Here is a 24,291-nt window from a genome sequence, read left to right as displayed (position 1 = left end):
GAATCTAGACACTGAAATGCACATACATGCTTTATGTAATGCAGAGTGCATTTATTGGAGAACTCATAAACATCCTATAAAATTTTCTTCCCAGAGATCCAACTATAAAACTTGGCCTTATTCTGAGAATGCTTAACATATATTTCATCCATATTGTAACACTGATTTTGTTGTTGTTGTTGTTAAAGCAGCTCAGCTTCCTGAGGTAGTGTTATGTCTCTATGGCAACAAGGTGAAAATGTCTAGCTTATTTTGTCAAAGTCAACAATAATCAAGAGACTCCAGACCTCAATATCTGTCCCAATTTGTCATTTTACTTTAGTGCTCCAAAAATATGGCTTATAGAAAAAAAAAGTGTTTTAAAAAGATTTACCTGAATGATATAGAGAATGTCTAGATACTTTCTGACTGTTAGTTAAAACTACCCTTCAAGATGGTAGAATACATATAGCATGTGAAACCTCTATTTACCCAATAAGGACTTTAATTTACTGAAAAAAAATGTAAACGTTAAGTGTCAGATTTAGTGCCAAGTGCAGGGAATCTGAAAAATGTATACTAGGTCTCTGTCCTCTGTAATTCTGCCTTCATGGGTCCTAGCCCCATCCCTCATGAGGCTGTCCTAAGCTTGTCAGTGTCGGATGCTTCACAACACGGCCTCACACCGTCCCTGGGAAAGGTTGGTCTCCTCCTGCTGCATCAGATGGATGATTTCATTGTACATACGGTGAGGAGCATCCAAACCCCAGATGAAATCCACGTGAGCCCATTCAGGAATATTCTTATGGTAGATGAGGTTGGTCACCTCGGAGAGCAGCATTTTCACGTCTTCTGGATTTGAAAGCCAGTCCTGACCTCCCGTCCACATTGCTGTAGGGACTGTCATATCTCTGACTCTGTACCTTACAGGAGTTGGCTAGAGAAAAGGAATAGTTCTTAACTGTAGGTAACATTTGGACTTTCAGACTCATAACTTATGTTTCAAATAGACATAATAAACATGCCATCTGGTGTGGTGAAGGGTACACGGGTGTCAGAGCCACACAACTCTGTTAAGAATTTCTGTTGCCGTCCTTACTTAAAGGTAAGATTACTTAACATTATTGAACCTCGGTTTCTTCCTCTGTGACTGGGGATAATATCTGTAATAACTTGTAGATCAAATGAGAAAACACAAAAAACACGTAATGTCTTGTACTTCTTTTTTCTTCCTATTAAATATTTTGTAAATAAATTGTATTTAAAAATAATTCTCCTGTTCTTTTAAAAGATAATTTCACAAACATTTCATGAGACAAGAATTATATTCCACAGAGAAAAGCAAGGAACCTGCTGGGAAGGGCTCTGCATCTTCACAGTCTTTATGTGATCCCAGGCAGCCTTTGGGGCAGGCCCAGCTTGACTGCATTTGCCAGAACCATGGCCTATGGCACACAGGTAATTTGAGCTAAAGGGAAGTAAAAGTTAAATACCTGCTCCAACCCTTATTCCTCACCCTTCCCCACCAAATATACCTATTAGTATTCCTAATTCCTAGGTACTTTCTGTATTCATGCAGTGTTAGTAGAATTAGCTCAGCCGGCTGAGCCCTTGAGATTAATCAGCATCCAGAACTTTCCTCAAAAGTGGTAAGGCCCATTTCTTACTAAGGAAATCCACCATGGAGTCTTAGCTCCAATCCTAGATGCTCTGGTTTCTCTTTGTGGCTCCCTAAGAATTTAGAGCTATGGCCTAATTTGGATAAGGAAGGTTGAAAACTTCTATGGGGCTAGTAATATTTTTTGTCATCTTACAAGTGAAAAGGTTGAACTAAATGTCATGTCTCGCTCTGAGTTTCTGTGATTCTATGATACTTTTTTGTGTGTTTCTTTTTCTCTTCCCTTCCACTCCCATTTTCTGGTGCCTATTGTGCACAAATCAATTTCTCTAGAACTCAGTCCATTAAATGTTGATAAATGAAAACCATCTTAGGGCCAGGCACAGTGGCTCATGTCTGTAATCCCAGCACTTTGGGAGGCCGAGGTGGGTGGATCACTTGAGGTCAGAAGTTCGAGACTAGCCTGATCAACATTGTGAAACCCCATCCCTACTAAAAGTAAAAAAAAAAAAGAAAATTAGCTGGGCGTGATGGCATGCGCCTGTAGTCCCAGCTACTTGGGAGGCTGAGGCAAAAGAATGGCTCAAAGTTGGAAGGTGGAGGTTTCAGTGAGCCGAGGTTGCACCACTGCTCTCCAGCTTGAGTGACAGAGCAAGACTCTGTCTCAAAAATAAATAAATAAATAAATAAATGTAAAAAAAAAAAAAAAAAGTATTTGAACAGGAATACTTTCCCTAAAGACATATTATGGGACACAGTGAAGAAGGACTTCAAGAGAAGCTAGATGATACCAGAGACTGAGAGCTCACTATCCAGGGGCACTGTACAGTTTGTCCAGTTTCCTAGCATTTTACATCTAGATCGATGTATGGCAGAGGATGTTAATTATGATGTGAGGCTCTCAAAGAAAGACTAAACTGTGTCTAATCTGCCCCTTCCAGCTTTGTTTCTCTGGTAAATACTTATTTACATTCACACACATGATTACCAAAAATCTTCAGAAGATTTTACATTCTAAAGGGCATACCTACGCAATTCTGAATCTCCACACTTTGAAATCAAATTTGAGTTCATAGCATTAGCTACATATTTTCTTGGGTAATGTAATAACATTGAAAAAAATTTAACTTGCAAATTACAGATTCATTGAAATTATAACCAGGGAGAAAGCTTATGGATTTTCTAAGCCCAAAATTTTTATTTTAAAGGTAAAGAAATCGAAGCCTGAAAAATTAAAGCAGCCTAGCTCCTATTACAGAAGTTTATAGTGCAGAAGCATAACTTATACAGCAATCCTGACTTGCCATTTAATGTTCCTTTTACTGTGCTATGAAACAAACTTACTGCCACCATCCCGTTTGTTTTATTCTAAAATAATCCTTCTAGTATCTACCATAGACTACACTCTTCTCTTGACTAAATCTACTTCATCTTGCTCCTGAGAAGCCCAGTACCTTGTTCAGGGAGACAGCCTCAGCTAAAAAGGCCTCCTACTCCATTGTAAAAGCAGAGAGTTTTCTTGGCTAAGCTGTGACCTTAACCATTTTTACATGGAGTCAAACATGAACTATTATTTTCTGCTTAAATTTTCATATTTTATTCCCATATCTAGAATAAACTGTCATTATAACTTCTCCATCATACATTTCCAATGTATATATTTTCAGCAGATGGTATTTGATTCTCTTACCCGATTGCATTTTTCCAGATTTTTGGTCTCACTCCCCCAGTCAAATGCCCGGAGTTCACCAGAATTCACGGCCTAAAAGGAAACAAAAATTTGCAAGGTATTCCAATGTTTCAGTGGATAAGCGTGGTGGGGTGGTGGAAATGTGCTACCCAGTGTGGATTTGTGAGGGAAGCAGAGAGCAAAGGCTGAGCTGCTCTTCTGTTCAACATTGGGATAAGCGTCTCAGGAAAATGGTAAGACAAGAATGAGGCCTTTTGAGAAGAAAGAGGGACTACATAAATTCTTAATCATTGCATTATCAACTCCAGGAATGCATACTCATTGTAGTTAATGTGAGTGGGTATCCTCCACCACTCGGTGGGCTACAATGGGGCATCGTGCCCTGGAATTGTGCAATGTAGACAGCAACCAAAATTTAATCCAACTTAGAATTCTTCTCTGGTTTTGAAGGTACAATTGCTCTCTCTCTCTCTCTCTATCTCTCTCTCCCCCATCCTCCACCCTTCAACAGAGAGAACTCTCTCCTTCCCCCGTCCCTCTGTCTGTCACAGACACCACATAGACACACAGAGGTGTGTGTTTTCTGTCATTGCAGGTAAGTTTGCAGTGTGAAGGATTCCTGTGAATCTCTCTTTTGACAGACCCCACATTAGCATTGTTGTTTCTACTTGACTGTATTGTTGGAGGAGCTGAAGAGAAGATGTAGAAACATAATTCTCCCGAGCCACATCTTTGAGGTGTCTAGAGATAGAGAGAAGTCTCACTTGGATCATCTAAATTCATACTTTTAAGATCTAAAGAAGTCCTTAGGCTACTTCTGTCCTTTCTTCCCATTTCTTGAAAAGTTTCAGTGATCTAGATCAAATTCTCCATCAAAATAGCATCGACGATATTGCATTTCATCTTAGAATAAGTGTGAAGTAATCCCTGGGCTATCTAAAGGGTGTCCTTTGACTATTCTACACAAAATATGAAAGGACATTTAGCAAAGACTGCAAATTCAACATTCTTACCTGGCTCCAATGTAGAATATTTTGCACGGATGTTCCAGCAAGAGTGTGGGCAACATATACATTTGCTCGGCTCTGTAACAAAGCATGAGTATTTTGGGGGACATAGAAAAACTCACAAGATGTATACCCTGTCAAGACCAAATCCCCTGGGTGTCAGACTAAGAAATGGGAACATTATTAAATTATCAGCAATTATCTATGAAACAAAAATATGTACATGCACATAAATAAAATGTCACTAAATGTATTGCCAGACAGTGGTATTTTTCATCTGAGAATAGTTTCTTATCAGAGATCTGGCCTCTACTTAAAAAAAATTTACTAGTGATATTTAGGATGAGGGCTCTGGTATGGGGCCTACATTCAAATCCTAGCTCTGCAGTTTAATTTTTAGGTGAATTTGGCTGAGTCATTTAATCCACTAAATCTTAGTATACTAATCTGCAAAGTGGGGATGTTAACAACACTCATAGGTTTGGTATAGGTTACAAATTAGCCTGGTACGTAATATATGCTTATCAAATGGTTACTATAAATCAAATTATTTATCTTAAAAAAGAAGAAAAAATCTCCAGAATTAAAGAAATGTTGCCCCAGCTGCTGGCAGTGCTGCTGGCAAACAGCCCTCCACTCTCAGCCTGCTTTGAGGATTGCTCCAATTGTAGGGAGATACACTGCCCAGTGCTCCCCTGTTACTGTTGTGGCAACATTAAATGACTGATTGACATGGTGTATAAAGACGCAGCCCTCTCTTCCTAACTTGAGATGGTTCTGAAGGGTCATCCTAACTTCACAAATCCCTGCAGGATCAACGAAGGCTTCTATTGAGACTGCGTCACTACTTGACTTTTTCATCTATCTAATCCTGTTTCCTTTCCTTCTCTAGGTATTATCCCTAGAGCAGAACCCAAATCATTGTTCACATTAATCTCCATCTCAGAGTATGCTTCCTAGGGAACCCACCGAGTCATACCAACTGGTAGCCTAAGCCAAAATGAAGGTCCCTGATGTTCCATCAAAGAACTTAAACTACAAACCTACAGGACCCCAGTGGAGGGTAGAGATGGATGATGCATGACAGTTCTCTCTGTTGTCTAACATGTGCTAATTGCGCCTTTTAATTTAATTCACTGTAGTTAAGCTGCTTTCAGACCTCTTCCATCTATAATCTGTGATTTAATATCTAGCAATGCCCTTATGTTAACTTGTTTCAGTCCATACTGAAGCATTTCTCTTATTTCCTTACAGTTTGGAGAGAACTGAGTTACTGGGAATATAGCATTACTATGAGTCTTCACTGGCATTAGCTCTCCCTCCAGGGGTGAGCCATATGACTCCCAGCTTTATGCTGGGATTCTGGGAATTTACTAGGCTCCCACTTACCATATTCATATTGTTGGTGTTGAATCCACCCAGAAGTAACATGACGTTACTACAAATCTGATCAAGAATCACCTGGCCACAAAGGTAAATAACAAGCTGTCTGAGAAATCTGGTCTGATACAGAAATTCTTTTTTGCCAAACAATCCCTGTAAAAATATGAAGTGACATAGTAGTCATTACATGACAGCCAGAAAAGATGTGACGGTAATTTAAAAAGTTTCTGTTTTAGGAAATTGGGCTAGAAGATTTTCCTACGTACACAGGAAATTTTCTGAGGAGTCACATACCTTGATCATCATATCTGGCAGCAACAAAAATTTGGTCCCAGGGCTTTTTGCATGCTTAACGGTGGCTATGGGCGCTAAAGCAAAATACATTTTGATTTTTTGAGCCAGCTCTGGCATGGTGGAAAATGCAATAAAGCCTACAAAAGAAGAAATATATCAACATGAATACTGAATATTTTTAGAACTCAAAAAATGTTTATTTTGCTTTTAACAAGATATTTCAATAATTATGTATTTGGTTGTATCTTACCTCTCCTATAAAATTATAAGGTCCTTATGACACCAGCATATTTGCTTTCAAGTAGTAGGTGCTCAATGAGTTAAATAAATAATTGAATATAATGATGTTGGCTTTGAGAAAATGTTTATATTGAGAGATATGCTATATCTAGACACATATAGCACAGAGATATGCTATATCTAGCACATGTGTGTATATGCTAGACACATTGCTGGGAACTACATGAATCTGAAGATGACAAGACCAGGTCTGAAGGAAGCACAAGGTGACTGATTTCAGGGATAGCTCGCATCGTATGCTCACATATCTTCTGAGTATACAAACCTGCTTTACTTTGAACCTACCCATGGTGGTGCCCTGTGAATAGCCAACATAATAGATCTTTTCCTGGCCCGTTTTCTGCAAAATAAAGTTTATCACTGCAGGAAGGTCAAACCTAGCCATCTCATCATAACTACAAGGGGAAAAGACAAAGTTATATGAAAAGTTATAATCAGAAACAAACAAAAGCACCCCCACACCCCCCCGCCACCGGGTTTACAAATAAGCCCTTGAGTTATCAACCCTGAATGCTTGTTACTGTGTCCTTCACAACACTCAGAATGGATTTCTTTCAAACCTATGGTGCATGGGTGTCTCTGGAGTTACAGGCTGTCAGTGAACTGCTGTTTTCTCAAGATGTTGTCACATAGCAATAATCTTCTTCAGCTAATATTTACTGAGCACATAACCCAACTCCTAGTGGAAGTGTCCTGTTCTACTATTAAGCAGAACAGCACGGGGCTATGCAGATTCATTTACAGGAATAGTTGTAAAGATGCTGAAGTGGCCCTTCTCTGATAGGTATAAAAAGTGAGTTGAACATCAATAGGTAATTTAAATAAAAGCATTAAACATCTTTTGTATGAGCATGAGAGATGTGTAAGTCAAATCGATGGTCCCTAGGTAATATGGTTAGGCTTTGTGTTCCCACTCAAATCTCATCTTGAATTGTAATCCCCATAATCCCCGTAATCACCACGTGTCAAGGGAGAGACCAGGTGGAGGTAGCTGAATCATGGGCGTGGTTTCCCCTATGCTGTTCTCGTGATAGTGAGTGAGTTCTCATAAGATCTGATGGTTCTATAAAGGGGTCTTCCCCCTTTTGCTCAGCACTTCTTGCTGCAGCCTTGTGAAAAGGGTGCCTTGCTTCCCCTTCACCTTCTGCCATGATCGTAAGTTTCCTGAGGCCTCCCCAACTACACTAAACTGTAAGTAAATTAAAACTCTTTACTTTATAAATTACCCAGTCTTGGGCAGTTCTTTACAGCAGTGTGAAAATGGACTAACACACTAGGCTTAATAATTTCCCTTCTTTTTGTTAATGCTGCCTGGTCTCTTCTCCTTCTGGAGTACTATTATACTATTACCTCCCTACAAGGAAATGGATCTACACTTCTCTCATTCCAATCTCAGTCACCTGACACCAACCACCATTCTCACCCTATTAGCTAGACCCAACCTTCTACATGGGGAACTCAGCATTCCTCACTACTTCAATCAAGGAATCACTAGTTAATCAAGAAAACTGGGGGATATCATGTTAGGATAATGATGACTCAACCAAAATAAATCAACCAAATACTAGAAGCCATAATTTTTTACCCATTTTTTTGAAAGGCAGACTTGTCTACCTCCATTCTCAAGATTTTCATGTACCTGAAAGCCCAAAACTCATCTTGGTCTATGGAGAGGGTCTTGTGTTTTCGAGACCAGGCATTTCCCCTGCTGTTCCCCATCCACACGTCAAAACCAGCATCTGCCAGAATGAAGCCCAGGCTATTATTGGGCAGGTTGGAAATCCAGTTGCTAGCGCCTCCAACTAGGCCATGCTGCAGTAACACCACAGGCCTGGAACCTGCAAAAAGAGACAATTTCAACTGTGTAAAATGTTCTCTCCCTTTCTTGTTATCCAGTAATGAATAAGAGCTTTCAGATCAAACAAACCTGTGTTCAGATCTTGATTCAGCTGCTTGCTAGCTTAGTTATCTTGGTCAATTACTTAACCTTTGTTGTGTGTCTTGATTTCTTCATCAGTAAAATAAGATTTGTGTTATGCTTTAATAAAATAGAGCACAAGGAACGGATGGCATGTTGCCTGGCAGAAAAAGAATCTATAAAGTTTAACTTCTGTTGTTAGTTTTGTATAATTATTATCAGACTTGTCTGGGCTCTTCAGAAATATTGAAAGTGCCCCAGTAGATGGTATAGTATGATTATTAAGTTATATATATACCATATATATACACACACCATATATATAACATATATACACACCATATACACACACACTATATATATATATATATATATATATATATATATATATATATATATATATATATGGTTTAGTAATTAAGAGACCTTGTCAAAAGGACCCACAAGCCAGCTTGAAGGAGCTCCCACTGTTCAAATACAAAAATATTGAGCATCAAAATAAATAATAAAGAATTATATCCCATTGAATAAGAATGCTCGAGTCCATGTAGAGACCAATAAATAAATGAACAAATAAATAATTGGAAGGAATAGCTCTTATTTACAGAATGCCATTTAGTAAATACAAAACATTGATTTACAGTATAATACCAACTAACAAATTCAGAAAGATTGAAATTATCAGTGAATGTTAAAATTAGTGAGTAAAAGTTTAAAGACAGAATATTACGTATCCTGAAAATATCTTCCCATAACTTGTTAGTTACAAAAGGAAAAATACTAACTTTAGAAAAACCTGGCAGATACCACCTTAACAAAGTCATTAGTTATTATCAGTATTGGAACAAGCCAACATTATTTGCTTCATAATATGATGAACCAAGAAAGATATGACTTCACGTTTGTGTTATTCCTGCCAAAAACGTATAACTTGAATCACAGTATGAAGAAACATCAGATAAAGCAAATTAAATCCCTGTCCAAAACTCTTCAAAAATGCAAAAATCAAAAAGACAAAACCTTAGGAATTGTTTATGAAGGAGACAGACTTGATGGCCAAATGTAGTAAATGATCCCGGATTAGATTATAAACCGAAGGAGGGAAAACAGCTATAAAGGACTTTGGGACAATTGACAAAATTTGACTATAGACTATGAATTAAATACTAATGTCAATCAATGTTTGTTTTCTAACTTTCATAAATGTATTGCAGTTATAGAAGAGAATACTCTTGTTCTTAGAAAATACTCGCTGAAGTTACTTAGGGGCAAATAGGCATGATGTATGTCTCAAATTTACCATCAAAGGTTTTGGAAAAAGCATTAAGATACACGTAAGAGATGGGGGAGAGATAATGATGAAATAAATGAGGTAAAACTGTAAACACTTGGTAAATCAGGGCAAACGGTATATGGAAGTCCCTTGTACTATTCCCAGAACTTTTCCATAAATTGGAAATTACATCAAAATAAAGAATTACAAGAATATCAGTAGAGAATAGAGAAGGATGAAGGGTTTTAAGAATTCTAACGTGTTCAATAAATTAAGGCATATATGTAATTTTGTCATTAGCACATTTGACTGAAAGATTAATAAAGTGCTGCCCTATTAGGAGGAAAAAATACATCATGCCCTCAACAGGACTTGTGAGAATTAAATCAAATCATGAGTGCAATATCCACACCACAATATGGCTTAGAAGACACCTGTAGTAAAAACAGCTTTATTGCTTTCATTATTATTGTTATAATTCTCTAAAGCAAGTGACTTTCTGAGCTTCAGCATCCTCATAAGCAAAATGAGGACAATTGCCCACCTCACAGGATTTTGGCAGGGGAGGGGTAAATGAGGTACTGTGCATTAAACACTCAGCATGCTGCCCAACCTCAGATCAGATGGGTAGCTCTTGTTATTATTGCTGTAAAGGGGTACCAAATACACTTGCAGTCTCCCTGTAGGACAAAAGCCCTTCTACACCAAACTCATCCAGCATCTTGACAGTCTTCATGAATTCTATCTGCCTCATTTTATCTCTCAAGGGAGAGAATGTTAAGGTCACTGTGGACTGTTAGTGAAGGGCCAGGAGAAAGGAACTCGGTGTTATTTTAGGTTTTCCTCGATGTCTGCTCGTTTAGTTCATCCTCTTAGCTCTCAGGGAGATGACCTCAGCTGTGTTAACACAGGACACTCAAACCAAGGTGATCAACGCTCCCCTTGAGTCTTTAGGGCATTTCCCATGGTTATGGTCTCCTTGGTTCTACTTAGCCATACAGTTTGTTCTTGTGATTCCCCTAACAAGAGGACTGGCTCATTTATATCATTTCAAACATCCCCTAGGTCTTCTATTTAAATTACAGCCAGCAGGTGAGTATGTAAGGGCTACACAGCTGTCATTTCTGAGGATGGCCCAGCCTATTTTCTTTCTCAATATTGAAGCCAACTAAGATCCTTTGATAAAGATAAAAAGCCGCTTCCACAAGCTATAAGCTTTTCAGTAAACATTTTTCAGTTGTTTTCAGTATGAATTTCATTGGCTCTCTTTTTGAAAAGTTGGTGAAAAAAACCTTTTTTTTTTTCGATATGGGAGATTGCCTCTGAAGAGGCACCTGCCAACAACACTGGCCACTAGTGAGAAGTATTCTGCACCAGCTCGACCAAGGAGCTGGATTCCTTGAACCTCAAACACCTGGGCAATGTGTGAACAGTCTGAATCAACAGGATGTAAGAAAACAAATTCCATCCATGAATAGAGGCTGCAGATGACCCCCATGCCTAATAATTGCTAAGTCACTTGATTGCTTGGAAGAACTGTGCTTTGCCCACTCCCCTGGGATTCATGGGGCTGTGTCCCCAGGCTCTTCATTTATTTATACAAAATCTATAATTCATCCCACAAATATTTATTAGCACCAGAATGTGCTCAGCACTCATTTAGTTACTGGTTCTAGCCTTGAGCAAAGCAAATGATGTCTCTGCTCTCATTGAGTTTATGCTTTGATTGGGGGAAGACAGATGATAGACAAACATGAAAATATCTATTATATCAGGTGATGGTAAGTGCGATATGGAAAGGTAAGCAGGATAAGGGGCTAGAACTCAATAGGTAGCAAAGAGCTGCAATTTTGAATAGGGTGGCCAGGGAAGAACTCTGATAAAGTCAGCCGAAAGAAGGGCCAAGGCAAACTGCATAGACATCTGATGAAACAGTGGTCCAGAGGGAGAAATTTAAGTTCAAAGATGCTTAAGGTGCATGCTAGACATGTATAAGGCACAGCTGTGCAACTAGTAAGAAAAAAAAAAAAAAGGTGGTTTTCAAAAAGCTACACAAGTACAAATTAGAGTAAAACAGAACCCCAAAGTTTCTTTACACCAAAGCCGAATAGCATTTGTCCAACATTTTCTGGTCCTAGTTAAGAACATGGGCTATAATGGCAGAGAGACAGATTTGATTTGAGTGCAGGTTTTACACCTCACTAGCAAGCACTAGCACAGGCTTTTTGGGTAAGTTACTTAACATATATGAGTAGCAGTTTCTTAGGGTAATTGTGAAAATTAAATGAGACTAATACAAATAAAGCACTTATCAGTGTATCTGGCATATCAAAATAACACAAGACATGATATTATCTGTACACATCAAAGACAATATAGTTGCTACTATAAACCTACTGCTAGTATTAAAAAGAATCCAGCCAAATAGAATCAAAAATATTCATGTTTTAGTAATGAAGACAAATGTTTAAAAAGATAACAATAGCTGAAAATCCCACATACAAAAGGGTGGAATTGTATGAACTACGGAAACATGTATCAAACATTTAAAATGTACATATAGGCCAGGTGCAGTAGCTCACGCCTGTAATCCCAGCACTTTGAGAGGCTGAGGCAGGCAGACCACCTGAGGTCGGGATTTCGGGAGCAGCCTGACCAACATGGAGAAACCCTGTCTCTACTAAAAATGCAAAAATTAATCGGGCGTGGTGGCGCATGCCTGTAATTGCAGCTACTGGGGAGGCTGAAGCAGGAGAATTGCTTGAACCCGGGAGGCAGAGGTTGCGGTGAGCCGAGATCGCACCACTGCACTCCAGCCTAGGCAACAAGAGCGAAACTCTACCTCAAAATAAAATAATAAAATAAAATGTACGTATAGAACTTTTGTTTTTCAAAACCTTTAGTAAAAAGCTAGGCAACATCTTAAATATTTTAAGTGCTCTTTAGATGAGGAATACAGAGTATAGGAGCAGGCACCAGGTGCCATAATAAAGCTTGAATTCTTCATAAGCAGAGGTTGGTATGGTCTGTTCAAGGAAATGTCAGTAAATATTCTAGAATGTCTACATAGGAGGGGTTTTGGGGAATGAATTAAGTGCTAAAATAAGTCAAGAAATGAACTTTTCTTGAAAGTGTGTTTTGAAAAGCAAACACTATGTTTAATTGAGATAATTAGTGGCAGTGAGGAGGGATATGGTGGTGGTGATGGAGACTATGGGGAAACTGACACCATCCTTTGACCTGAACAATGGACGTCAGTTTGCACTAAAAACCCAGGCTCTCTTCTACATTCAAATCACAAGGAAGTCGTGACTGCAGAGAAGACTGCTGTGTTGCAGTGACATGGTGTGACTCATACCTGTCTTCTTAGGTTGCGCTAGGCCTCGAGGAATCCGGTTAACAGAAAGGATATACCCATCTTCAGTTGTGACTTCATATTCCTCACAGGGATAGCCTTGATGTTGGATGATTTCGCTCTATGGAAAAAGCACAATTTCTTTTGAGTTCAGTTCTCTGTGGCTATGTTCTCAATGATCCAAAAGTAAGAGTAGATTCCTTGATGCTGTAAAACACAAAGTCCTTGCTTTTCCCAAGCTAATCATGTTACCTTAGAAAAATCTGCCAACCCTCTCTAGTCCTTACTTTCTTTGTCTTAATATGGAAACTGGACTAGAATTATGGTTCTCCAAGTATGGGCCCTGGGACAAAGGCATCAGCATCACTTGAACTAATCTGTCAGATATGCAAATTATCAGGTTCCAACCAAACCTACTGAATCAGGAACTCAGAGGATTGGGCCCAGCAGTTTGTGTCTCAAGCTCTTTAGGGAATTGTGATGTACCCTAATGTTTGAGAACCACTGGACCAGAACCCTGATTCCAAAACCTTGTTCATCAGAATCATCTGGGCATTGCAACATGCCGAGTCTTGAGCCCACTTCAGGTTACAGATCAGGTGGTTCTAAAGCAGCGAGTGGGATACCTGTTTCAGGACAACTTATGAACATTCCTGGGTCATGCATTTCCTAAGGTTCTTTCCAGTTCTAAAATCACAGACTCAAGAGCATTGATTCCTAACATTTTCAGGTTAAAGTTCCCTCTGTGAATTTGAGGAGAACTATAAAAATGGATATACAATGGATACAAAAACATGGTTTTACATTCAATTTCAGGAGTTTCAGATATCTTGTTGCCTACATACGAACCCCTGGTTAAGAATCCTTATTCTACACAGTAGTTACATGTAGACACTCTGGAAAATTTGCAGCTGCAAATATCTTCTAAGCATCCTCACTATTCTTGCCCATTGTTATAACGCAGAGAAGGAAAGAACCATTTGCATTAGGGGCTGCTTTAAAAAAGAGCAAGAGAGAAGAAGGCCAGGCATCACATGCCCAGGTAGAATATAGGGCCAAAAAAAGCATAGTCATTAGGAGAAAGCTCCCAGGTCCCACTGTCTGAGTTTTAACCCTGGTTCTAACACTAATATATGAACTAGCTGTATAATCTTGAGAAATTTAGTAAACTGTTCCTATGCTTCAGTTCACTCATCTGTAAATTAGGAATTCTAATGGTTCATAGTCCATGGGACTGTTGTAATAAAGGCAAAAAGATAATGCACACATAACACTAACTGTAATCCCCAGGACATAGTAGGAACTCAATAAGCGTTAACTACCACTATAATTAAAACTCAATTAACCAAGCATTATGGAATGCAGTGTATATGTATGCATGTATGTGAGACATTATTGTCTACTTAACCTTAACATTTTATAGGCCAGGCGCGGTGGCTCACACCTGTAATCCCAGCACTTTGGGAAGTTGAGGTGGGCACATCACGAAGTCAGGAGATTGAGATCATCCTGACCAACATGGTGAAACACCATTTCTACTAAAAAAAAAAAAAAAAAAAAAAAAAAAAAAAACAACCCAGCATGGTGGTGCATGCCTGTAATCCTAGCTACTCAAGAGGCTGAGGAAGGGGAATTGCTTGAACCTGGGAGGCGGAGGTTGCAGTGAGCTGAGATCACACCACTGCACTCCAGACTGGCGACAGAGTGAGACTCCATTTCAAAGAAAAAAAAAAATTGTAGAAGTATCTCAAATTTTAGCATGAATCAGAATTACTTAGAGGGTTTGTTAAAACACAAATTGTGGGACCCCACTCACAGTCTGATACAGCAGATCTGGGCTGAACCCAAAAAATTGACATACAAGTTCCCAGGCAAAGCAGGTGCTGCTGATCTGACAACTATCCTTCAGGAACCACTGTTGTCAACTATTTGGGGAGATAAGATAAATATAATATGAAAACATGAGAATGGAGGAAATCTGACAAGTCGTTATTGAGAGGATATGTGTAATGTATCAGATGAGGAGTGAAGGATGAGAGTGGAGGAGGGAGCAAAGGAATTCTGAGCAGGAGGAGCAAAATGAGCAGGGCTGGACAGGCAAGGTCTTGTGGAGGAAGAATTTGACTGGGCCTTGAGGTTGAATAGAAGTTGCTCAAAAGAGCCAAGGAGGTAGGGATTGGGACACGGACATCTGAGAAGAAAAGGAACTACAAATGCTGCAAATGTTGTCTATAGGTGGCAAGATGGCCCACATGCTATTCTTGGCAGGAAAGTTTATGCAGGATAATAAATGACTGGTCCCATGCACTAGAAGTGCGGTCAGCCGATAACACTTGGCTGTCATCTTCTGTAGGAATGGCCTCAGCTGTAGAAAGCCACTTCCTCCAAATTCACATCCCTTCCTGCCACATCCAGGGACTGACCTGTTTGTGGTCTAAAGGCCTGGTCATCTCAGCCCAACGTAGGACATCTCTGAAGAGCAGTTTTAGCTCCAGAGCTCCTAATGGAGTTGAGTGAGGCTGTTTTGAAGTCCGTATCACAATTTGATTTCTTTCTTTCCTTACTCCTGATTCTCTACTTCCTTTCTACAGGTGATGATGATGATCCTCCTTAAAAAACATTTTTGTATGAATTCTGCCTCAGAGTCTGTCCCCCAGAGAATCCAACCTGGGGCAAATATTTATTCAAAAAAAATGGAACATAATGCAGCAAGGCGAAATGATGTTGTGGAAGGATATTTAAAACATTGGGAAATTCTTCATGATATACACTGTTAAGTAGAAAAAAATGTTGGAAAATAGTAAATTGTACGTGACATTTCTTTTTAAGAAAACAAAACCTCACAGACTTAGAATGAAGATAAAGGCATGACAAAGCCGTTCTGGGTGCAGAGTACATTGGTGACTATTGCCTTCTTTTGTATTTCTAAAATTTTCTATAATGAGCATATATTGCTTTTGTAATAGTATAAAAAAGTCAATGTTTAAAAGACCATCCAGATATAGGTTGCTTTCAGCTCCTTGAATCTGGCATGTTCTTTGCTGCTCTAGCTGTCCTATGTGCTGATCTTGGTGCTACCACCCTCTCAAGTAACTGCTATTTCTCTTTCAGATTTCAGGCTTTGAAACCTTTCTTCAGCAAAGCTTTCCTAAGCTTTCTGCATTAGTTCCCCTTATTTTATGTTTTATTCTTTTATCTCATTGCTCTTATAATGATTAATTGAGGATCTGTCCTTCCTGCTGGACTATAAGCTCCATAAAGTCAGGGCTTTTAATATTCTTAAATCTCTCTAACCTTAGTGCATAGCACAATATCATGGGCCTAGTAGGTGCTCAGTAAACACTTGCTTAAAAAATACATGTATAAAGCCAGTTATTTATCGAAGTATAAGACAAACCATAATCCATATTACATGAGTATACAGAGTTAAATCTATGCGGGACAGGTGAGCTCCAAACTTGGGACTTACCCTGGGAAGGCTCTTGGCTTTGCCCAGGAAAGAATTCAAGGGCGAGCTGGTAATATTAGACAGTAATCTTTTACTGAATGGTACTGCTCCTTGAAAAGCAGGGCTAACTCATAGGCAGTGCTCCCAGAGTCAGTAGTGCATGGGCTATTGGCAGCTGTAGGTATGTCCACTTATAACTACTTTAAATTTCATGCAAATTAAAGGGCAGGTTATTCAGAAAGTCTAGAAAAGGGGCAGTAACTTCTAGGCCGTTGCCATGGAAAGGGGTAGTAACATTTGTAAACTGTCATGGTGCTGGTGGGAGTGTCTCATGCTAATGAGCAGCCAGGGCAACTAGAGGATGCCTTCCAGGCCACCTGCTGGTTCTCGCTGGTTTTTTTCACCACCTGCTAGTTTGTGCTTGTTTATTCGCTGTGTCCTGTTGGGACCAGAAAGTAAGTCCTGCCTGTCTCCCACCTCAGAACCAGTTCAAACTCGCAACTACTTTTGTTCTGTTTTGTTGAATTTACACCAATCATGTGAATTTTCTATTTTACTTTGTTTTTTTTCCAGGCATAGTAGCTTAATGGCAGAACCTAATTCAGTGGGCTTTAGTCTACAGACTCCTGAAGCCCCAATAGCGTGTAGGTGCTGGTTACACCCAGTGGGTGGAGCCCAGGAAGACCATTTCTGTCTGCCACTACAAAAATTCCCCTCACCTCCAAACCAGAGGAATTCAAGTGGGACAGTCTCAGGGCCAGAAGGATGACTCCTGAGGACTGACACCAATGTGCTAACTACCTAGACAAACCACCTAATCATTGGAATGGTCAAAAGAAACCTGATATTCAGCACCATGCAGATACAGAATATTTCTATGGCCTATCAGTTTTTGAACCCATGTAAGGAAGCTTCTGTAGAAAGGGTCTTAAATCAGTATAAGTATATGTTAAAGTTCCATTTCCTGAAAGTTTGTTAGATAAATCTGTGGAAGATGGACATTGCACAAGATCATCTTACTCATCTGGAGGTAGCCTCTCCTCTTTCTTACCTGGGAGGATTTATTGCATAGTATTTATAATTATAAACTTTGTGTTTAGGCAGTCCTGAATTTAAATAGTAGCTATGCTATTACATTGGTGTGGCCTTGTTCAACTTGTTTAACCTCTTTAATCTCAGTATCTGGATTTGAAATATGTGAATGATCCTATCTACTGCACAAGGTAGTGAAATTGAAATAGAACAATCTCTCTGCACCTTGTGTCACAATCCCTGCTATGGGATAAGTGTTACCATAGGGTGACCATTACTGAAACCCAGCTTAGAATTTGAAAAGCTAAAAAAAAAAAAAAAAATCCTGGGAAACCTAAAGAGATGTATTGTCATTTTTGCATTTTACTTGTAGGAGGTTCTCTGTAGCACTAACTGGGGGTCCTTTTATTGCTATTCAGCAAAGTACCAGTCCAGAAACAGGATAAAAAGAGTAGATTAGAATGGTATAAGATGCTACTAGAAGTGGGTGCCCTGATAGCAAGAAGCAAAGGCTGAGCCTTTACAATATGGAAAAAAGAATAAAAAGTACAGACAAAATGGAAATAATCAAGGGACTGGGGTTAACTTAAAAGGCCTTAATTATTTCTCCACTCACAGAATGAACCAAGGTGTTCAAGGAAAAGTTAAATTGTGTTTGAAGCCCAAAGGGATTAAGTCATTTGCCCAAGTTTACTAAATTTGTTTGAGGAGACCCCAGGTCTACTGATATCCAGTTTAGCATTCTTGCCAGTACAATTTGCTACTTCATCACTGTGCTCTTCTAGTATGAATCACCACCATGTATAAATATAATACATAATGTAAATGATATACAGATACAAACGTTACCATGTCAAGTATCTCATTTCCCAAAAATCCCAACTTACAATATTCATGAATGCTTCTGGGTCCACAGCTTTAGTTGGCATATGTACCGAATTCACATTTCTCTGGAACATATACGCCACCAGAATCAGAAGCCACATCTCCATTCTGTGTGAGACAATCCACTCTCTTGACAAGGTTTCCAATATGGTCCAACATCTGCATTTATTTTTTCCTGCCAATGTAACAACTATTTCTAAAGTAAGAAGAATCTGTAGGTTTAAAAACTTTTTCACATATTTTTCTCCTGCAATTCCTTCTTCTAATTCTGAAGCAAATTAAGCAAGCTTAGTTGATAGGGAAGGGAGAACACAAAGTGGGCTGGAAACATTGCCTAGGATGTCCCAATACTATCTGGCTCCTCCCATTCTTCCCTCATACAACTTGTAATCCCTGATCCTTCAACTTCCAGGTGTGTAGAACTTTCTTTGATGTGACTTGGAGTTTTGTGCACTTGGTACAGTCCATTAAAACCCGTGTACTTTATCACTAGATAATAAGGACTATAGGGAACCTCTTTCCTTCTACTCCTAGTTTTTATCTTTCTTTGATAGATAGCAAAAGATGGAGTCTACAGAAAGCACTGAAAGTTTCTATAGTCATATTCTGGGTCTTCAACGATCACTGTTATTTGGTTAAGACAAGTGTTGTGATAAGTACTTTTATTTAAAATATCTAAAATTTTATAGACATTTTCCATTTTTAGGGATGGGTGAGAACATTGATTATAAGAAAACGAATCTTCCATGTTTAGCCCATTTCTGTCTAGTTCAATTAAATAGATATACACAAAATTTTTAATTTAAGTTGTAATCACTAGTTAATTGCTGGGATATTGATTAGATGGATTGTCTAGTAAATACATTGTCAGCATTGTTTAAAATAATGGGTTGCAGCCTAGTTATTTTCATGAACTAAATATCCCAGTTCAACTGACTGTGAGGCAAATGTGAGCAATTCCTTAGCCTACTAATGATTGAGTAGGCCAGGAGGGTTGATTTATTTGTCATTTTAAGTAAAGAATGTGTTAAAAGTTAAAAAAAAATTACTTAAAGTGAAATACTTCTCCATTACATCAATTCTTCAGGGCTGAGCTAACAGCAGCCACACCAATATGCAGACTTTGGAATGTGGTGGGTGAAGGAGCCAGATGCTGAAACCGGAAAGATGAGTCTGTGAGAACATATCCTCCCACATGACTCAGCCTCCTCCACCCTTGGCTGGTTGCATGGGTGTGAAGAGGTAAGCCTGCGTCCTTATCTGGACCAGCGTGAACGTCACTAACACAGTCTGATGCCTGCTAGAGGAGCCATTTGACCTAATTAGAAGAGCAGAGAAAACACTTATCCAACACTCTGCAGAGCCCTGTGTCTTCAGCACCCCATGAGTTCTCCCTCAAGGTAGGCAAGATGAGATTTCAGAAAAGAATGCGAGCTCCCATCACTGACATTTTAGGATTCGTAAATGTTATATAGCCAGAAAAAAAGATATCATTCAGCTTTCATTTTCAGAAATATGAAGACACGTTAAATGACTTGCTTTGCCTAGCTAGATTGTGGCAAGGCCAGAACTGAGATTCAGATATTTTAATTTGCTGTTTAGTGTCATGACTACTTGGGAAAATATATAACACTTCGATGTCCTCTTCTCCATCAAAGATGAAGCCTAACCTACTATCAGGACGCAAGTACATCAATCTCTGTGAATTGTCTTTTTAAAAAGTTATCTTCTGGATTTAAAATTCAGAGTAATTCCCAATGACGTCATTATGAGTTTGGCAGATACCATCTACTCAACTTTGCTGTAATATGTTCAGGTAAGATCAACTCCCACGTTAGATTAATATGCTTGTGAATAGTGTAGAGACTTTTTAGGAGAGAGTTTATGGCAATAAACTGATTGGTTCAATCCCCGACCCAAACCCCACCCATTCCTTTTTATTTTTTAGCTTTCTGCAGCTGCGGCCAGCCTCCTTGGGTACTGAATATATTGCAGAGAAAATAGAATTAAGTTTGGGTCTCAAATTTCTGGGTAACTTTATAAGGTCATAACTGTCATTTTGGAAGAAGGCAAAGTCACATCCCAAGTCAGCTCAAAGAGCGACATTTTGAGCAAATATTAAATAAGTGCAGTTCTTCCACACTGCAGAATTTTACAACACCCTTACCACCTTAGCAATTCCTAGCCCATGGAAAGCATCAGAAACATTATAAAAGAGATGGGAGGGGGCCGGGCGTGGTGGCTCACACCTGTAATCCCAGGACTTTGGGAGGCCGAGGCAGCAGATCATGAGGTCAGGAGTTTGAGACCAGCCTGGCCACCGTGGTGAAACCCCGTCTCTACTAAAAATACAAAAATTAGCTGTGTGTGGTGGAGGGGGCCTAAAATTCCAGCTACTCAGGAGGCTGAGGTAGGAGAATCGCTTGAAACCAGAAGGCGGAGGTTGCGGTGAGCCAAGATTGCGCCACTGCACTCCAGCCTGGCAACAAGAGCGAAACTCTGTCTCAAGGAAAAAAAAAGAGAGAGAGAGAGAGAGAGATGGGAGTCCGGGTGTGCCAGTGTGTCCTCCCATTTCAAGGTGCTGATCTTGAGAGATTTCTCTTTAGAGGCTTCTCTCCAGGAACTCTGTGACCTTAGGAAATGGGTTTTTTGTCATCTGAATACATAAAGAAGTAGGATCTGAAGTATCTGGACTTCTTAAAATGAAGAAAATGGATCTCCCTTAATGTACACTATCTATAAATTAAATATCAAAATACAGAAAAGCAACAGGTCAAATAGAATAAGCATTAAGAAAAAGCTTTCTAATAAAAAAGTGAATGAAAGTCAACCTGTGGCCCTACACATTCGTATACTGTGTGTAAAAACTGTAAAAACCGAAACAGCTAAAAAACCAACCAAACAAATAAAATGGTACAAAACAAAAACAATAACACAAGATTAAGAAAAATAAAAGCCTGAAACTTTAAAAACAAAAACAACACCCTAACCTGAGGGAAAGAGGTGGGAGAAAAGAATACATGTCAAGATCAGCCTCAGAAACTTCCACCCTTTATACAAGGTACCCAGTAAAGCTCACCTCAAATTGACTTAGTAAGTCCCTTTTACATTTCATTTGAACCATGAGGTGTAAAACAATAACATTTTCCTTCCTTTTTTAGATATGAGGTCAAACTATCAAGGATTAATTCCATTTGCACATGAGAAATTATTCCTCTCAAAAATTAATGAAATAGTAAAAAGAATAGTTTAGAGCTTCTACAAATCCTGGTTCAAGTGAGGATTCAAGAGTCAGAATGTACTATTAATGTGACCCAATTTATGCCCACAGTACAGTTCGTAAGTATCCCTGGTAATATGTATGCACTGAAATATATTTTTCCTCACATTATTTGGCTTTAGAATACATAAAGATCAAAATTCCAACAATTGTTTCTAAACATTTTTAAGTTACATAATGTTTTAAGAAGCTGACAAAAACAAGATTGTCTCCTCAGAAATATGTACATTTGCATATCCATGCAAAATTTCATAACTTTTCAAGGGACGCATGGTCCTCTTGCATTTCTTCTGTAGAGCCCTTGGGCTTTGATATGGTTTGGCTGTGTCCTCACCCAAATCTTATCTTGCATTATAGCTCCCACAATTCCCAGGTGTCATTGAAGGAATCTGGTGGGAGGTAATTGAATCATGGGAGCAGGTCTTTCCCATGCAGTTCTCATGATAGTGAATAAGCCTCATGAGATCTGATGGTTTTTTTTTTTTTTTTTTTTGAGACGGAGTCTCGCTCTGTCGCCCAGGCTGGAGTGCAGTGGCCGGATCTCAGCTCACTGCAAGCTCCGCCTCCCGGGTTCCCGCCATTCTCCTGCCTCAGCCTCCCCAGTAGCTGGGACTACAGGCGCCCGCCACCTCGCCCGGTTAGTTTTTTGTATTTTTTAGTAGAGACGGGGTTTCACCGTGTTAGCCACGATGGTCTGGATCTCCTGACCTTGTGATCCGCCCGTCTTGGCCTCCCAAAGTGCTGGGACTACAGGCTTGAGCCACCGTGCCCGGCCGATCTGATGGTTTTAAAAACAGAAGTTTCCGTGCGCACGCTCTCTTTTCTTGGCTGCCGCCATTCGAGACAGCCTTTCAGGCCTCCCAAGCCACGTGGAACTGTAAGTTCAATAAACTTCTTTCTTTTGTAAATTGCCCATTCTTGGGTATGTTTTTATCCACAGCGTGAAAATGAACTAATAGAGTAAACTGGCACCAGTAGAGTGGGGCACTGCTGAAAAGATACCTGAAAATGTGGAAGCAACTTTGGAACCAGATAACAGGCAGAGGTTGGAACAGTTTGGAGGGCTCAGAAGACAGGAAAATGTGGGAAATTTTGGAACTTCCTAGAGACTTGTTGAATGGCTTTGACCAAAAGGCTAATAATGATATGCACAATGAAATCCAGGCTAAGGTGGTCTCAGATGGAGATGAGGAACGTGTTGGAAGCTGGACTCTTGCTGTGTTTTAGTAAAGAAACTGGCAGCAGAATGTTTTCTGTTTGAGTTACAGGTTAGAGGGCTTGCAGGATAGTGCTGTTCTACCCCAGTGTTGAACTGAGTTACTGAGTTTTATTAAACTATTCTTTCAGGTTTTGAAAACTACACCCTTTAGTCTAGTGCGGGGCTGTGCCATGGAACCAATCTGAAAGTCAGTCAATGCTTTTGTGAGAACCAGTCTATAATAATGACTAAAACTGTTGTACTGAGTCAAGCTTATGTCCCATTCCTTCTCTTAACATGAGTTATCTCATGAGATACCCTGAGGTCTTCAGGCAAATGGTCTTCAGTGTGTTTGGATTACTTGCCCTCCCAGTCTGTCAGACATGCCTGCATGTGCAGTTAGACTCTAATTGATACCTTAGCTACATCAATCGACGTGTGATTGTTCTTCATATACTGTACTCCAGTGTTGAAATATTGCAAACCATTCCGTATCAAAGTAAGCAAATAACCTTATCTCTGACTCTGAGCATTAGCCTACGAATTGCTTAAACACTTACCATCTTACAGTTTTAAGGTTCTTTTTTTAAAGTCCAGCTAGTAGCAAATAATTTCTACACTAGTCTATGTATACAGTAATTAACATAGGATGAGGAGTCAGACCGATACCTCCACCACTTTCTATATATGTGACTTTGGGCAACTTTTCTGTCTTTGCTGAGCCTGCATCCTCATTTGCAAGATGGTAACAACATGGTACCTCCCTCTTAAGGTTGCTGTGAGGGTTAAGTGTGATATGAATGCAGGACCTGGTGCAGAATAAGCATCCACCACATCTCAGCAATTTTACTTCCTGCAGGGTTATGATGGTTATGCTACTGGACAGTTGCTCCTCCACCATGGCCTCTTGCTGTCTGCCTTGAAATTTATAAGGTAAACCAGAGTTTCTCCATCAACTCATGAAACTACAAAACATCTGCTGTAGAGAGCAGCAATAATATTTCCCACAGACTGATTCAAGTGTGAATCCTGGCTCCTTCCCTTTCTGAGCCAATGATCTTGGTCAGACCACTCTCCGAGCCTCAGTTAATCTAACATAAAAATAAGGTGCTGTGAGGATCAGTGCAAAAATCTACACCACATGGACAAGCATATAGCAGGGGCTTAAAGAATTATAATACCTTTCCCCTTTTCCTTCTTAAAGGAATTTGTGGTATGAATACAACTTTGGTAGCTTAAATTTTCTTTTCTTTTCTTTTCTTAAGAGACAGTTTCATTGTGTCATCCAATCTGGAGTGCAATGGCACCATCATGGCTCATTGCAGCCTCAACCTACTGGGCTCAAGCAATCCTCCCACCTCAGCCACTTAAGTATCTGGGACCACAGGCACACGCCACCATGCCCAGCTGATTTTTGTATTTTATGTAAAGACAGGGTTTTACCATGTTGCCCAGGCTGGTCTCAAACTCTTGAGCTCAAGCAATCCTCCTGCTTCAGCCTCCCAAAGTGTTGGGATTATAGGTGTGAGCCTCTGTGCCCAACCTAAATTTTCCATTTATTTCTAAGCCAGAATTAATTAAATCACAGTGTGTTAGGGCTGAAGTCATAGATTTCAGAAATCATTTAATTC

At 39.5% G+C, this 24,291-nt stretch overlaps 1 protein-coding gene across 1 annotated transcript; it reads right to left on the bottom strand.

Moving 5' to 3' along the window:
• Nucleotides 1-36: 36 nt before the first annotated feature.
• Nucleotides 37-23,561, bottom strand: LIPM (lipase family member M). The gene is made up of 10 exons (XM_015456367.4): nt 23,330-23,561; nt 18,185-18,450; nt 12,821-12,938; nt 7,911-8,109; nt 6,557-6,666; nt 5,972-6,108; nt 5,684-5,830; nt 4,301-4,372; nt 3,288-3,359; nt 37-916 (listed from the first exon to the last, which is right to left on the bottom strand). Exons 1-10 carry the CDS (start codon nt 23,559-23,561, stop codon nt 647-649), a joined length of 1,623 nt encoding a protein of 540 aa, XP_015311853.3. The 3' UTR covers nt 37-646.
• Nucleotides 23,562-24,291: the final 730 nt, after the last annotated feature.

This window comes from Macaca fascicularis, chromosome 9, assembly GCF_037993035.2.
Source record: "Macaca fascicularis isolate 582-1 chromosome 9, T2T-MFA8v1.1".
Lineage (NCBI taxonomy): Eukaryota > Metazoa > Chordata > Mammalia > Primates > Cercopithecidae > Macaca > Macaca fascicularis.
The sequence above is the reverse complement of the archived record's forward strand: the minus strand, read 5'-3'. Positions and strand labels throughout refer to the sequence as shown.

Excerpts from the sequence above, each read along its gene's own strand:
- LIPM (XM_015456367.4), bottom strand. The coding sequence starts at position 23,561 with ATGGTGGAGGAGCAACTGTCCAGTAGCATAACCATCATAACCCTGCAG. Across the intron at positions 8,110-12,820 it reads AGCGCAACCTAAGAAGACAG|GTTCCAGGCCTGTGGTGTTA; the intron begins GTATGAGTCACA and ends CTCTTTTTGCAG. Across the intron at positions 4,373-5,683 it reads ACACCAACAATATGAATATG|AGCCGAGCAAATGTATATGT; the intron begins GTAAGTGGGAGC and ends GCTTTGTTACAG.